This window comes from Ursus americanus, chromosome 11, assembly GCF_024610735.1.
Source record: "Ursus americanus isolate L20-20 chromosome 11, mUrsAme1.1.p, whole genome shotgun sequence".
Lineage (NCBI taxonomy): Eukaryota > Metazoa > Chordata > Mammalia > Carnivora > Ursidae > Ursus > Ursus americanus.
The window spans coordinates 40071580-40088630 of NC_142137.1; the positions used below are offsets into that span (position 1 = coordinate 40071580).

At 40.3% G+C, this 17051-nt stretch overlaps 1 protein-coding gene across 14 annotated transcripts in view; it reads left to right on the forward strand.

The window, feature by feature from the left end:
* Positions 1-17051, forward strand: part of NCOA7 (nuclear receptor coactivator 7) — a 154657-nt gene that overhangs the window by 104308 nt on the left and 33298 nt on the right. For 13 of the 14 annotated variants that reach the window (XM_045805605.2, XM_045805609.2, XM_087865462.1 and 10 more), the window contains 4 exons: positions 134-259; positions 1741-1925; positions 6000-7045; positions 7678-7846. In XM_045805605.2, coding sequence (XP_045661561.2) covers positions 134-259; positions 1741-1925; positions 6000-7045; positions 7678-7846 — 1526 coding nt within the window. The remainder of the gene's footprint in view (positions 1-133; positions 260-1740; positions 1926-5999; positions 7046-7677; positions 7847-17051) is intronic. The other variant, XM_087865463.1, reaches the window with a different exon arrangement.

The following is a 17051-nucleotide window of genomic DNA, read 5'->3' on the forward strand; positions in this document are numbered from 1 at the left end:
ATATTTGCCTCTTTTCCTGTTCAAGTTAAATAGAAACAAGTTCCTTACAGGGAACTTGCGTGGCTTGATTTCTGTAAATAATCTATGTAAACAATGCTTCTATTTGATTTGGGGAATTTTTGCTTTTTTAAAGGATGCTGACTTAGCAAGAAAGGCCTTAAAACCCATTGAAAGAGTCTTATCATCCACTTCTGAAGAAGATGAGCCAGGCGTGGTAAAATTTCTAAAAATGAATTGCCGATACTTCACCGACGGAAAGGTATATGGCAGTGTAATTTGTTTCCTTTTCTTGAACTCCATGGAAAACTAAAGTAGGTTCCAAATTACTCAATGTGGGAGACATTAAAATATTTTTCCCAAAGTTTCATCATAAGATTTCATAAGTGTCCATTTGTTTTCCCCTGTTGGATGCCTGGCATTTTACATATTATATGATTCTTTGTGACCTTGGATTTATCATTTTTTTCTTTCAGTTCTTGGCCCATACATTCTAGGGAGCCAATATAATATATGCTTGATAGCAAAGGCTGGAGTTAGACTCGGTGAATTTAAAACCCTGTTCTGCTACCCACTAGCTCTGAGACCACGGGCATGGTATTGGAGTTGCCTAAGCTTCATATTCCTCATCTGTAAAATAGGAATAATAATAAAATTTAATCTGTAGGGCAGTGGTAACTAAAAGGGATAGTTGATGTAAAGATCTTAGTTCCTAACTTGGAAAATGTAAATTCTCAACCCGTTTGCTGCTGGAGATGCTGGTATTAAAACATAATGTCTGCTATGTTGTGTGGTTAGTTTTTTGATGGTTGGTGTGTTTTACAAAGAGCAAATCCAACTTTCAGTGAGCCTCTGAAGAAGGTTATGTTGATACAAAGTGAATTCCTGTGTTCATAGTAGAGACTTTATGCCAGGTTCCAAATGGTAGGAAGATACATTATCAATATGCATTTGTAACTTTTGCAACCAAGAATAAGTAATGCTTGAAATGCAGAATTTTTCACAAAGATGATCCGTTACTCATTCGGAGTACCAAGATAGTCTGCCTACAGGGCAGTCCTCTGTGTCCTGCTATCTCTGGTCGATAATACCCTTGTGGCCATCTCTAAAACAGTACACTGACGACCAAGCTTCAGACAGAAGTTCCCACCAAATTGTTGGGTTTTGCTGTTAACTTCCACAGTTTAGTTGTATTTATTTCTGGCTGTAAAAATTTCATATTCCTATCTGTGTCAAATTTTGCTGAATGTAGCCTTTCTAAACCTTTTAGAGAAAAATATTAGGACTCTCATTTGGCACCATGGCTCTGAGACAGATGCTTCCTTAGCTGAGTGCCATGCACTTGTCGGACACGTGGTGAACGTGTGCTGAGTGAATTGTAAAGCACCCAGTTCTCATGTGGGAAAGCACTTGGGACAGCCCCTGCCATGTAATAGCGAAGGGGGGGTGTGAGATATCGACGTGCAACCCAAGGTCCCACCATGATTGGGCTATGGCAGCAGCTCTGCCAGAACCAGGCTCGGTGGACCGCGGTAGCGAGGCAGCTCTCTCTTCTCTGCCTCACCACACAGTACCCAACGACCCAACATTGCATTTCTAGCCCTCTGACAGGGGACACAATCGTCACGGGGGATACCGTGCTTCCCCAGAGTCAACGGAACGGCAGCATGAGTTCATTAAAGCAGCTGTGGTGGTTGCATTTCTGCCTGTAGCGATCCTGGCCTTTCTCCCTTTCTCCCACAGGGTGTGGTCGGAGGCGTCATGATTGTTACTCCTAACAACATCATGTTTGACCCTCACAAGTCTGATCCCCTGGTCATTGAAAATGGTTGTGAGGAGTATGGCCTCATTTGCCCCATGGAAGAGGTGGTTTCCATTGCTCTCTACAATGACATTTCCCACATGAAGATCAAAGACGCCTTGCCATCGTAAGAGAGATTTCTTTGTTTACCAAAACAAACAAACAAAAAACCCTCGGGTATTTGGAGAATTAGGTGCAATGAAAAGTGAGGGCATTGGCAGGAGTGAGATTGTGTAGAGGTGAATTTGAGGGTGGAAGATTTGTGCAGTAAATATTTTTTAAAAATAGGGAAATGAGAGGAAATGAAGATAAAGGGAAAGGTTGAACATACAAATATGAAAGGAGAAAAGCAAAAATGCCAGCACATAAAAATGGTATTTCTTTGTCTTTTCTGAAAAGCAATGTGTGTTCTTAATGAATTAATGAAAGAAGAAATGAAGTTTCTCTGAAAGAATGTTAGGTTACCGATAAGAGAATAGTGTTTTTCTCTCCGTTTAGCTGTTACACAGAGTTACGTTGTTCTCATTCAAATTCTAGGATAGGCAGTCTTCGAACTCCCATGTTCCCTTAATCCTACATGGAGAGAGCTTGGCGTGGAGAGTGTGGAGGCCGCTGCCTCTGTAGCCGGACTGCTGTGGTGTGAAGAGGGAGTAACACTGGTAACTGAATGTTACCTTAGTCTTGATTATTTTTGCCCTCTAAAACTGAGGGGCTTTTTGGTAAAAAAGGAGAGAGAGAGAGAAGGAAGCTCCCCATGAAAAAAGACAAGGAGGTTTAAGAGAGCTCAGGGAATCGATTCATTTCAAGGGATAATTGAATTCTTACTGTCACTTTGTCAATGTTTCTATTTCTGTATGTCCACTAGAAGTAAAAATCTTCATCAATCCTCAGGGATAGGAAGGTCGAGGGAAAGCAGTGGGTCCTTCTTGTGCAAAGGGAAGCTAGCCGTTGGGACTTAGGAAAAGAAGAGAAGGGAATTAGAGAACTAACCCAGACACAAAGTCCTTAGGGGTTTATACCAGCAGGTTTCCCTGGACTCCCACAGTCCTTGGCGTCTGACCCACTCGGCCCTTCCCCAACTCCAAGCTCCTACAGCTAGCACAGAGCACAGGCACTGAAGCAGTTTGTGAATTCTGCCAGAAGTATCCAAGCGAGAGGAGCAGGTGGCAGTGTGGCAAGCCAGGCAGGTCTGCAGGATGACTAAGTCTGGAGCTGCACTGCCCGGGTTTCCCTGGCTCTTGGCTGTGACCTGCCCGAGTTACTCAGTCCTGAGCCTCAGTTTTCTCATCTGTTCGATGGAATGAACAGTATTCTTCAGCTTTTAGGGCTGTATTTAAGAACTAAACGTACTAATGCACCAAGACTCTTAGAAAATAGCCTGATATGTACCAAGTGTAAGCTGTTATTATGTGAACCTTTCATTCATCTCTGAAACTGTTCATCATTCTGGGGAATCTTGTTGTCCGAGCTGTGGAGGCTTCTACTTCATCTTATTGCGTGTCCCTTGGGTGACAAGGGTATGAAGATGAGTGGGTCATGGCCTCTGCCCTTGAGGAGCCTGCAGTCTCGTGGGTGCAAGAGACAGATGGAGAGAAGTGATACCTAAGTGTGTCGTATGCAGAGAGGTGCGCACAGCATCCCACGAAGACCCCTGGGAGGGAACAGCCAGCTGCCTTGGAGTCCCAGGTGGAGGCAGAGAAGAGGACGTGAGACATGAGTTCTGGAAATAAGGCATGAACATTAGGTTCTCTGCAACAAGAGGAAGGAAGATGAGAATGAGGGGAGAGGGAGTTCAGTTTAGAAGTGGATGGCCAGGCCGATGGGCCATTTCTTGCCCGATGATGGCTTCTAGTGGAGGAATACTGTGGCACATCTTCAGCTCAGGATGTTAAGTATTCTTTTCAAGAATAGAAAGGGGAGGTACGTCTTTACAGAAAGATCTCTCTCATTGTGAGATTGTGTTTAATGATCTGGGGTACAGGGTTAATGCTGTAGCTGGAGGGAGAGAGAAGAGTTAAGAATTGGCTTCTACTGTGTTCGGTTTATTTCAGAATCGTGCACATTCCTGCCTTGGATCGAAGTGTGTGAAGACTTTTCAGTCTAGTGAACAGTATATGCACCAATGGGCAAAACAGAATGTGTGAGTGGGATCAGTGTGATATAAAATCAGTATTGACTTCAGAATTCCATCAAGTGTTTAAAAGTTTAAAATAGCTTAAATTTTCATTATTTAAAGTTGTCTGTAAAACAAGAAGTTCAAATGATCTAACTGCAATGTGCAAATCTTCTTTTTAAGTGTGTGTGTGTGTGTGTGTGTGTGTGTGTGTGTGTAAGATCTCCCCATCCTCACCTTCACACTTCATATTTTTTGTGTGGGGCATTTCCTAAGTCCAGGTGCCCCAGGCAGACAATAGGAAGGGAGCGAGTGGAGGGATTATTATCCACGTTAGGTGCCTGGCTGAGTCTAGAAAACATTAACAGTTGTGCCAGTTGACCCCACTGTAGACTTTGCCCCAGCAGTGCTCGGCAGCTGCGGCGCAAAAAACCAGAGAGTTAAATTAGTCTCCACTTGGACTAGGCAGGTGAACAAGAAGGGAGGGGCGGACAGGGTAGCATAGGAGGCGGAGCAGGGTGCAGTCACATCTGTTTGTGGGCGTCAAGCTACGTAGAGAAGGAAGACATGAGAAGGGGTCTCGGATGTTCGTGGAAGAAAGTTTTGCTCATTAACCAAGTATGTGAAGAGCCGAGTTTCTTTGTTCTAAGACTTCTTATAACCTTTAAGATGCCAAATTAAATGTGGGGTCCTAATGCACTAGTTTATTTGACTCTAGGATTGGAGCATGTTTCTTGTCTCCTGGGATGCTAGTGCTGGCTAGGATGTTTTTGTGCATGCAGGTTCCTGCAGGACAGAGACACTGTCAAAGTCAGCATTTAGCATATGGCATGGAGGGGCTTGACACATGCTTCTTGAATTGAAATGAATTATGAATTAAAGAAGCTTTTTAAAGCATCTGTCAGAGCAATTATGTAGGCTTTTATTTTCTGTTGGAAAAGCATGGCTGTTCCATGCCTGTGATTTATAAAATAAGTTTGGGGGGATAATCTTACAACTTGAGAACTTCCTGGTACTTTGTGGCTTTCTTGCCCTAGTTATTTCAAAGCCAGGATAGTAAAGTATTACCTGAATATGATCTAGCCTTTTTAGAAAACAGAGTTATTTCTGAAATCTAAAAATGTTATTTTTAAAAAGGGTCTTTATATATCTGTGTGTTAACCCAGTATGAATACTACGGTAAGTGAAAATACAGGTTACTCAAAATCTTGCTAGCCCATGGCTTAAAGATTATGTTTCTTGACCATTTATTGTAAACTTTGGAGAACATGTCTAATCAGTATTTTTGTGTAATTCAGATCTGGGTAGAAAAGCATCTGTTGTTAAGGGACGGTATGTTTCAGCTGATAAACCAGTGCCCATTGCCATAAAGTAAAATGATATTGTTATGAGTCAAGAAATTAAGAATTTTAACCTAAGTATTGTTAAGAGCTTACTTGATTTATTTTTCTATAAAGTGTAAAATGGAGCAGGTACTGTATATTCACAGTAATAGTGGAAGATTCCTGCATCTCCCTCAAGAGTAGAAGGATATCTGTTCTTGAAAACATCAGGTCCAAAGTGCTGAAACTCAAAATTAGGGTTCAGGGCTAGTAATTTATACAACAGTTAAATGAGTAGCTACTCAGTCAATGGGCCATTCAGAAGTAATGTAGTTGGTTTATATATTATTTTTATAAAAAGGAACAGCTTTGAATATTTAAAGAATTTAGGTCATAGTACTAAAACACTTCCTTTCCATTGTCCTTTCCTTCATAAATATCAGAAACATTGTTTCATCATTAAAAATTTGGTGTGTGATATCTCCATGTTCATAAATGAATTCAAAAATCATTCATGTCCTTCTAGTAGGATATGCAACTCTCATGGTTCTTTGTTTTATCCCTCCTTGTGATTTATTTATTTTTCATTTTGAAGTCAATTTCTTGATTTCATTTCCTCATTCTGAAATCATTTCAACATAAATTTAAGTTGTGGTAAATTTATGTTTTAGTTTTTGGTTGGGTTTTAAGTTTTTGCCTTTCCTCCATTTTGTTTTTGGTTTTGTTTTTAACATTCCATGTGCACCCACCATTTTTCCCCCGACAGTGACCTACCTCAGGATCTTTGTCCTCTGTACAGGCCTGGAGAATGGGAAGACCTGGCTTCAGAGAAAGATATCAACCCCTTCAGTAAGTTTAAATCTCTCAACAAGGAAAAACGGCAGCAGAATGGGGAGAGAACCATCACTTCAGATTCTGAATCCATAAGACCTTTGGAGAAGTCAACAGAATACACACACATGAAGCCCTCAGATGGCTCTCTGTCAGGCAAGTTAAAGACACTGGAATCTTGTACAGAGGCAACCAGTGGATCTCCCACAGTGACTAAGGTCAGCAAGGAACCTTCTGACACTCGTGCTGCATTTGAATCTATAGCCAAAGAAAATTCCCTTTTAGGGGAAGATGATGACTTTGTTGACTTGGAAGAACTTTCTTCTCAGACTGATAGTGGAATGGACAAAAGAGACACCTCAAAGGAGTGCCTTTCTCTTGACCCAAAAGAGCTAAGGAAGGCTAAGTCCCGCATCATCGGCTCTACTACAGAGATGCAGGTGCAAGCAGCCCTGAACTTTGCAGGAAGGGATAACGATGCCGAACTGAAGGGGGCCCTAGATTTAGAAACCTGCGAAAAGCAAGATATAATGCCAGAGGTGGACAAGCAGTCTGGTTCCCCAGAAAGCCAGGTGGAGAACACACTGAACATACATGAAGATCTAGATAAAGTTAAACTCATTGAATATTACCTTAATAAGAACAAAGAAGGGTCACAGTTACCTGAAAACTTGCAGAAGGCAGAATTAAGTGATGGCAAAAGTACTGAGCAAGTGGGAATAGATATCACCCTTAGTAGTTCTCTTCCACAGGGAGGTGGTCCCCCAACTGAGGGCAGTAAGGAGCCAGATAAAACCTGGGTGAAAGAGAGAGTGTCCCTCCCATTGCAACTGGCCTCTTCTACAGGAGAAAATGTGAATAAAGGGTCTTTAGACACCTCTTCAGAATCTACTCTGGACAACAGCTGCCAAGGCGCACAAATGGATAATAAGTCCGAAATTCAGTTGTGGCTATTAAAGAGAATTCAGGTACCCATTGAAGGTAAGCCACTTTTCTTTAGTATCTTTATATCCTGCTGTGCAGTTGGCTTTCTGAAACTTGTGATTACAAGCGAAATTAGAACAATTGTTTAAGAATAATAGTCTCTCAATAGAGCTTATCTTTACTGATAACATTAATTGGGAAAAAACTTAGCATTATATAGTATCTATTTGGGAACTTGAACTGTGACATAGATTTCTAGTTTAAAAGTAGTTTGTTTTTTAGTTTCAAGGAACTTTCCTTTCACCTTGAATTTCTAAATCTAAAGGGGTTTGAAATGTTTTTGAAGATATTTCTTTTCTAAGCCAAATTGCCCTATGGAGTAAATAGGTCCTTGTTATCATTCATCGAGATGGATTCTTGGGAACTGCCGCATTGTGTTGGTTTCTATGCTTATTCCCGATATGTGGCATCTTACGTGATGCAGAAGAGACTGAAACATGCTAATCTTTTTCCTTTTGTGCTAAAGAAGGTCCGAAAAATGTAATTAGTTCTAATTTGATGGTGTTTGTTTTGTACGTTTTGATTTTGTCACTAAGAGGGGATTGAGAACTATTCTTTATAAGTTGAAAGGTTTTACTTTCACTAATATTGTCAATATTGAGGATGGTTTTTTTTCATGTGTGATTCAGATATACTTCCTTCAAAAGAGGAGAAAAGCAAGACTCCACCCATGTTTCTGTGCATTAAAGTAGGAAAGCCAATGAGAAAATCCTTTGCCACTCACACTGCAGCCATGGTCCAGCAGTATGGCAAACGAAGAAAGCAGCCCGAGTACTGGTTCGCTGTTCCTCGGGAGAGGTAAGTGTGGGCTAAAATGGACAATGTTGGTCCATTAGATGCTAATTGCACCTTGATTTTTTTTTATATCTTTAAATAGTTAATCTTATTCTTGAATAAGACATTACTCTTAATTGCATATTTTAGAATTTCTAGAAGGATTTTTTAAAAATTTTTTATTATGTTATGTGAGTCACCATACAGTACATCCTTAGTTTTTGATGTCGTGTTCCATGACTAGAAGGATATTTTTTTGAGTCATTTTCTGCTAATGAATGGTTTCAATTTAGCAAATTTGAGGTCATCCTAACTACTGTGTGCCGAAACCCTTTTATAACTTTCTACACAGTTGAATTTTAAATGAAGGAAGATTTAGATATTCTCAAGTGCTGATAATTGGAAGTGCAATTCTGTTAAGAATAAAAGAATACTACGGAGCAGATCTAAACCCTCTAAGGACAGTAGAGAGGCATGGGTGTGATTCTAAAAGTGCTTATTATTCTAGGGAACTAAAGGTTGCTTTGGCCTTAAGGAGGGAGTATCTGTGACTCAGCTTGAGCAGTGTGACGTGGGATCACCTGGGTGGGTTTCAGGGGCTGTACGCCTCTAGAGATTTGAAATTGCCAAAGAAGAAGTGTTATTGGTCATGTGAGTCTAGGACAGCAGGGATAATGGCATAGAAATTTTTTAGCAGTACATCATTAAGAACATCTTTATAATAGAAAATAATTAGGAGGTATTATTTTTAGAAAAAAATAAGTTTTCCTTGTGTATATGTGGTAGAGTAAAAATGTCTTTACAAAGCTCTTGCAGTTAGTTTTCAAAATTGTAAAACTCACACATTTTGTCCTCCTTCTACCTAGTCATTAACATTATCATCCAGGCAAACCTCTTGGCTAACACACCTGCCAAGAACGAATATACTCAGCAAGCTTCCTTAAGCATGAACTGTTAATAAAGCAAAATTAAATTCCAAGCAAGGGCACACCTTCTGGTTGATTAGTATCCAGAATAATTCTCATCAAGGGAGTTGCCCTATTTTAATAAATTATAGTTTAACATGAAAAATAGTTAATAGGATTTTAATTAATGAATATGATAATATTTGTTCCCTGTCTTAGATACAAACCCATGTTAACATGGACATTCAACATAATTTTTGTGTTTATGCATTATACTTTTCTACCTATGCCTGCGGCTGCCATGGTGTTTCATGGAAACTTTCAGGGTATTGGGGAGATAAAAAGAAAATGAATGTGTTTTATTATTTAAAAATGTTTCAAAAGAAGCAATGTAAATTTCTGAAGACCTGTTAAAATCAGAATTCTAAAACCAAATTTCACACTCAGCAATTCCTTAGAGGTTTAGGCCCACTCCTGATTTTTATCGATGAGGAAAACAGAGCACTGAAACTTTTAGCCATGTTGCTGGTGATGTGGACTTACAAGGTCTTCCAGGAAAACTACCTATTACCTGTATCACTTTTTCTTTGGGCAGATACATTGTTTATAATATAAGGAAATTGTGGGTTTTTTCCTATTTTATTGTCTTTAATGAAACTGTGCACACCAAGGACTCTTCTAGAATAGGTATAGCAATCCCACACATGTAGTTATTATAGTACTGTCATTTTTTAACCCAGAAGAAATCTGTAATGTTGAAATACTTCTCTTTGACCTCTTATACAGGTGGGTTTTTGGGCTTTTAATTTTTAAAATTTTTTTGAGGGGGGAGTTGGGGCAGAGGGAAGGGGAGAGAATCTCAAGCAGGCTCCACGCCCAGCATGGAGCACAACTCCCGGCTCCATCTCAGGACCTTGAGTTCATGACCTGAGCTGAAATCAAAAGTCCCACATTCAACTGACTGAGCCACCCAGGCGCCCCTTGTGGCCTTTTTAGAGTAGGTCACTTTTACTTCCATTATGTTATATTTTATAGCTTCTATGATTTTTGTCTTTGGCTAAACTGATGTACTTAGTTTCCTTTCTTAAACTAATCCTGCATTAACCAAGCATTTTCTGGGAGCCATTGCATCTCACTTTGTTATTGATGGATTTCTTTTTAGAGATGTTAGGAAATTTTTGTTTTAATTGCTCTTCTATGTGTTTCCCTGTGTACGTACCCTACAGGAAGCCACATTTTAGTTTAAGACTGGGAAAGACGGAGCAGTTCTATAGTTAATTCCCACCTAGAACTCCAAGTGCAGAGTGAGAAATAAGAAAAGGTTTTTATTTGCGATTTATGAAAATCTTTCGGACTTCAGGCTCAACCATGTCCTTAAGGAGCTAAGACTTGGCATGCACTGCTTTCCACATTCTGATGATCGTTTCTGGATTCCCTTGCTACATCAAATGAAACATTTCTCCTTGCTTTTCTATTTACTGGATCTGTTCATCCGTTGGAGTTTCAGGAGCAGAGTGAAGTCTCCCTGGCAGTGGCTCCCTTTCAAGGTTAAAGTGTCCTCTCATAGACCTTCCAAATGTGGCACCTTATTCTCATTGGAGATCTCTTTGATTCCTCCCGTGCATCGAAGCTCACAGAAGATTCATATTCTGATGTTGACGTAGCTTCACAGATGTGCTTCACTCTTCCTCTCTGTTGTTCCTGATAGTTTTTTTTTTTTTTAAGATTTTATTTATTTATTTGACAGAGAGAGAGACAGCCAGTGAGAGAGGGAACACAAGCAGGGGGAGTGGGAGAGGAAGAAGCAGGCTCCCAGCGGAGGAGCCTGACGTGGGGCTCGATCCCAGAACACCGGGATCACGCCCTGAGCCAAAGGCAGACGCTTAACGACTGAGCCACCCAGGCGCCCCTCCTGATATTTTTAAAACATGTTTGTTCTTTCCCCTTTTGTTATTTTTACTAAGAAATTAACTCTTCCGAAATATTTCCCTCTTCATTTACAACGTGCTCTGTGGCTTCCATGGTGCCATCCCCTAATGAATAGTCTACCAAGTAAGAAAGTGGGCAGGGCAGGAGGCAGGGGAAGCGGTCATATAGTCGCTATTTATCTTGTTTGGATTTTTCCCCTGCAATCTTGTTATTCAATTTTAGATAAAACTCCCTAACTACGTAGTCATGGTTTTATTTAGCTTGGTAGAAGTTGTCAGAAGATCTGACCACTGTGGATCCAGCAAAGCTGGTGCTTTCCTCTTGCACACCTGTACGGTGCTACTTGAGACGTGTGGACATTCACAGAGGATGAAGTGCCTGTCAGCTTAAACCCTCCCGTCTCCCTTGCAGCTTGCAGAATCCCACACTTCTCTTGAATCGGCTGGCGAGGACAGTAGTCTGCTTGGGAGATTTGCCTTGTCCAGAACCTGGGACATCCAGGCTTTTCGTACTCTCACTCTTGGTGCCAATTTAAACTTGAGGACAGTGGATAGTTTCACCTTAGGTTAATCGTCTAGTACAGGATTTCTCAGCCGTGGCACTATTGACATTTGAGCTGTTGAATTCTCTGAGGGGATGTCCTTTGCATTTTAGGATGTTCAGCAGTATCTGTGGCCTCTACCCATGAGACGCCAGTCGTACCTCCCCAGTTGTGACAACCAAGAGAGTCTCCAGATCGCCTGGGGGAGGAAGTTGTCTGAGGGACAAAATAACCGCACAATGATAACCACTGGTCAAGAATGAGACCATTAGGGGCGCCTGGGTGGCTCAGTCGTTAAGCGTCTGCCTTTGGCTCCGGGTGTGATCCCAGGGTCCTGGGACCGAGCCCTGCATCAGGCTCCTCTGCTGGGAGCCTGCTTCTTCCTCTCCCATTCCCCCTGCTTGTGTTCCCTCTCTTGCTGGCTGTTTCTTTCTCTCTGTCAAATAAATAAATAAAATCTTAAAAAAAAAAAAAAAAAAAGAATGAGACCATTAGACCAGGCTTATACACCATTCGGAAAGTGATTATGAATCATAATAGCCACATAATTTAGGGCTTTGACTACTTAAAACTTCGCTATACTCAGTGGTATTCACAGTAATTTACTGATCTTCATATACTTTGTTCCCTTTACTCGGCCCTAATTGTTTTTGCAGAGAATTTCATTAAAATTTTTTTAACTTCGTTATTAATCTATAGTTTTATGTCTGTAAAAACAAGACTATGGCTCCTAAAGAAATAATTGATCTGGAAGGAAATCCTAAGCTGATAGAATACAACAAACAATAAGGTCTGTGGTATTGACAAGCAGGTATTTTTGCCCCTTTACTTTGCACAAGCCTGAGATAGCGGCTGTCTGAAGTGTAAGAAGACGACCGTCTCATGCCCTGCTCTGGAAGACCGTGGAGTCTTGGGCTGCCCTGCTCTGGCCTGTGGAATAATGAGTCACAGAATCAGGCAGTGATGGATGAGAATTCCTAGGGGGAGTGTGCCTTAGAATGAGATACTTTATCCATTTGAGACATAGTTTCTTAATTTGGAAAATGGGTCATTGTGGAGCATTAAGTCATTAGAGCCTGTTTGAACACTTACTGAGGGCATAGGACCTGGCAGGTGCTGAGCTGGTTCTAGATAAGTAAGATTGGGAGTCTACCCTGAGAAGCTTATGAAAAGCTCTTGAAACATTTCCTAGTACTTTTTAGAGACTTGATATGATTGTATTTCATAGATTTGGGTACTGTTCTATGTGAAAAATGCAATCGTCTTTTTTTCTTACTACTAAGAGAGTATTTCTTTTTTTTTAGAAAGAACCAGTAATTCCTGTTCATGTTGAAACATCTTTTTATCCTCAATTCCTTATGATCTCAATCTGTAAAATGTTTTATAATAATTGATTTCATAATATCCAACTTTTCAAATTAGATGGGAATGGAATTAAATGGCAGGAATTGTGTAGAATTTGCCAAGTCATGCATAAGTGTTAAATCAAGACTGAATTAATTGGTTAGTGTGATTTCATGTAATAAGTAAGCTAATAAGAGAAAGGAAAAGGAGAGCCTGTGGGTGTTTAAAAATTTTTTTAAACTTGAAAATAATTATGCTAAGATGATTTCAGGAACACTTTAACACACAGGTAAGTTGGGAAGCAGAATCAATTTTGCAATATGCTTTTTCTTGCACTTAATGTTATACATATTTTCTACATGAAGTACTATGTTATCGTATGTATACGAACAACATACTTAGCACCCCTAATACATTCTCTGAATGATTTAGTGATGCTCCTGCTTTGGATATTAGATGGTTCCAGATTTTTTGCCATTAAAAGCAGTGTTACATTAAACATCTTTATAAAATCCTTTGGGTAGTCTTACCAAGTCAGAGGATATGTTTAAGGCACATATTTACATACCATCAGCATGAGAGTACGCTTTTCTCCACATGATGTGAAATCTAAGTCCTATGATTCTTTATCAGTTTGGTAAGGAAGCAAATGCAGCTTTAAAATCATTTTTGTTTTGTTTTAAAGATTTTATTTATTTATTTGACAGAGAGCATAAGCAGGGCTTGCTGCAGAGGGAGAAGGAGAAGCAGACTCCCCATTGAGCAGGGATCCTGATGTTGGGCTCCATCCCAGGACCCTGGGATCATGACCTGAGCCTAAGGCAGATGCTTAACCTACTGAACCACCCAGGTGCCCTTTAAAGTCGTTTTTGTTTTGGGCTCCCTGCTCAGCAGGAGTTGGGCTCCCTGCTCAGTGGGGAAGTCTGCTTCTTCCTCTCCCTCTGCCCCTCCTACCCCCGCTCATGCTCTCTCTCTCAAATGGATGGATAAAATCTTAAAAAAAAAAATCATTTTGTTTTAAAGTTGAGTGCTTGGTAGATGACATTTGTTTATGTAAAGTAAGGTCAGTAGTGGCCTGAGGCTTTTTATTCTAGGTGACTCCTTTAATAATAAAAATTTATTTATACCTTGATATACAGATAGATATTTAATAATTATTCTAAAATACCGTGTTCTTTAATCAGCTTCTAATTAAGATCAGCAAGCACTTTGATTTATATAAGATAGTTATATTTTGTGCCTGTCCATATTTAGAATAAACTCCTCAAGTACAAGCTGAGTTGATTCTGTTTTAGAAAGCATGATATTTTCTTCTGTAATGTCAAGAATAACTGATGTTCCCAGCATTTTATAAAAGAGTTGTTTAATACTTTCAAAAGTATAATCAGTAACGTACCCATGAGCACACAGGTATCTGTCCTTTTAAAAGGTGCTATCAATGTTGTATGCATGTTTCTCACATCCAATTTGTGGGCAGTAGTAGTACTTCCTGAGTTCTAGATTCTTTTTGTAGAGTTCTGCATGGTTGCCTAGCCCAAAGCGTCTATAGAAGCAAGTGTTCAAGACCCCATTTTTAAGAACGGTGTGTTTTCTTAGGTCAGCATTTCCCTCAATGGAATCTCATCCCATGGACAAGTAATAGGTGTTTTGTAGTTAAATATGGTCCATATTCAGTGCTTATCTCTATCTAGAATAGATTTATGTTCATAGTTGCTATTCTCTTAATAGGTTTTTATAGGAATTTCTTAGTTTAATTTTCTGTTTGCTATTCTTCCTGATATTGGGATGATAGAATACAGTGGATTTATTTTATCTCTATTTATATTTTATTTCTATGAGATTATTTGGATATTCATATATATAAAAAAGTATATGTGTTTAAAGACGTTATATATAGAGACTACATTAGTCCGATTTCTGTCAGTCTTAAAGTCTTTACTATAATACCTAGAATTTGGGATTTATTTCCCTTTTTCACATTTCTAGAAGTAGCAGCCACACGTACAAAGACCATGTATGTAACCCCGTGGTCATCAAGGCTGTATTGACCATGTATGTAACCCCATGGTCATCAAGGCTGTATTGACCATGTATGTAACCCCGTGGTCATCAAAGCTGTATTGACCATGTATGTAACCCCGTGGTCATCAAGGCTGTATTGACCACGTATGTAACCCCGTGGTCATCAAAGCTGTGTTGTATTGTTAGGAGTGACTGGTTGATGGCAGATCCTGGCCAGGATCTACCTTTTAACTATCTGTGTGTCTTCTTCTCTTTCAAAAATATTCACTCCTCGCTGTGGAATATTTAGAGTGAAGCTTGAAAGCCACCCATGTGAGTGTTTCATGGTGTGCCATCTGTGTGAAATTGTATTCATTTTTAAACGATGAGTCTCAGCTTCTTTGGAGCCTGATAGAATCTGGTGCCTGAATCACAGCCTTAGAAAGTGCGTCACATTATTCTGGTCAAACACATACTTTTAAATGATGCTTCACTATCCAGAGCAGGATTGCCACTCTTCATTCGAGGGGGGGAGTAGCAAAGAAATTACGAGCTCCGCGCTCAGTTTCCCCAGCTGTAAGTGAGAGAGGGCTAAGAGGCAGGCAGAGTGCTCAGTCTGTGCCCCCCTTAGCCCTTTCCTGGCGTGGGCCTCTGGGTGGGTATCTCACTTAAAACTCGTGGGAGTTTAACACCTGAGGCAGGTGGTGTTATTCCTCCTGTTACCGATGAGGAAAGTGGGACGTACTGGTTTTCCACACCTTGCTCACGCTGGCAGGTATCAAATCCATTTGATTTCAGATCCCATTCTCATAACTAGACACTAGAGCAGGCAGCTGAAACTGCCTTAATTACACCCTTTACTTAGGCTGACAAATCACTGAAACAGAGGTGGGAGATACTGCAAACATTCAAGGTCGTTTCTTGACTAGCGAGGGAATGAAAATTTGCAGCATCCCCAAATTGATTCATATCCTTGGGCCTTGCCGAAGTGCTCTCCGTCTGACTAGCTGTGTTTCACTAATGATGAGGAGAGGAAGTGACTGATATTTTTGGATGATACTCCGTGGGTGCTCATTCACTGAATTGAGGTAGTCTAATGAGAACGTTGTATGGAAATAAAGAGCTTGACTAAAGTGTCCTTTCTCTAATATTAGGTAGTCTAACTTAGTTGCAGACTGGTTCTAGCACTGGCTTATTATTAGAATGAACTTTTAGGTGCTACCGCGGTTGTCTGGCCTGAAACAAACAGAACGCTACAATATTCCTTCCCCTGAAGCTCGTATCACAAGATCCAGTTACCTTATTTTACACGACTCTTCAGTGAACACAGTTAGTGAACCTAAACTATGGCTCCCTATTCTCTAGTTCCTCCCCTTAAAATCTATTTTGTTACCTTATGGCCAAAATAATCTTCTCAAAAGGTCTTTTGATCTTGTCACATTGCCACAAAAATTTTCCTAAGCCTTCAGAATTAAAGTCTAAACACCATGTTCGTTGGTTAAAGCTCTTTGTAGACTGGCCTTCCTTCCTCACTTTTTCTTCGTTTGCCTGAATCCGTGACTCTACTAAGATTGGTTACTTTATGGGTTTTCCCTGCAAGGCCTAGGACCTTCCTAGCTTGGCACTTCTTAAAAATACTGTAATCCTGAACTCGGGTGTTTCCCTCTCTTCTCTAGCTGTGCAGATCCTTTGTTTCCCAAAGTAGTGCTCCCACAATGATCTCTCCCTAGACTGGCAGTAACCGTCTTTTCTCAACCTACACTTGACTGGTGAACAACCCAGAAACACACAGGCTCGGGGGGCGGGGGAGGACTTGAAGTCTGGCACCTTTTCCTCTTACAGGAGCAATCTCAGTTTCTAAATTCAGAAATACTGAGGACTAAAGCCTGTGAAGGAACGTGTTCTGTCTCATAGAGATGAAAGTATAGAGAATTAACAAAGAATTCGTGGCTTAGATTGGTGGGTGCCAAACTTTGCTTTGTAATAAAACCATCTAGGAGCCTTTAAACATACAGAGTACCCTGGTCCTTCCCTGAACATCCTGCAGCCTCAGATTCAGAATGAAATGCTAGAATCTCTGAGGCATCCCGCACATTATGATAAACAAAGAGAGATTATTGTGTTCTTATTTTACCATAACATTCTATAGCATTTGATACCATTGACCATCATCCTTTTCTTTCACACCCTCTATCCTTCTGTCATTCCTTGCCAGTCTTTCCTTCTGTTTCCTCATTAAATGTTACCCCGTAAATGGTGCTCTCTGTTTCTCACTATATATACAATTGCCTGCACCTAATTAATTATTTCTTATATGCCAGTCATGTCCAGGTATCTTCAGTGTAGAACTTTCTACTGAGCCCCAAACACATATATACCTGATAGTCCTCAATATTTGGATCATCCATGGATCAAACAATCTCAAGGCAGATCATACCCTATACTGGGGTTCTTATCGCTTTTGTCCCTGCCACTGTCCCCACAACTCCTGCCTCACAGTAACTGATAG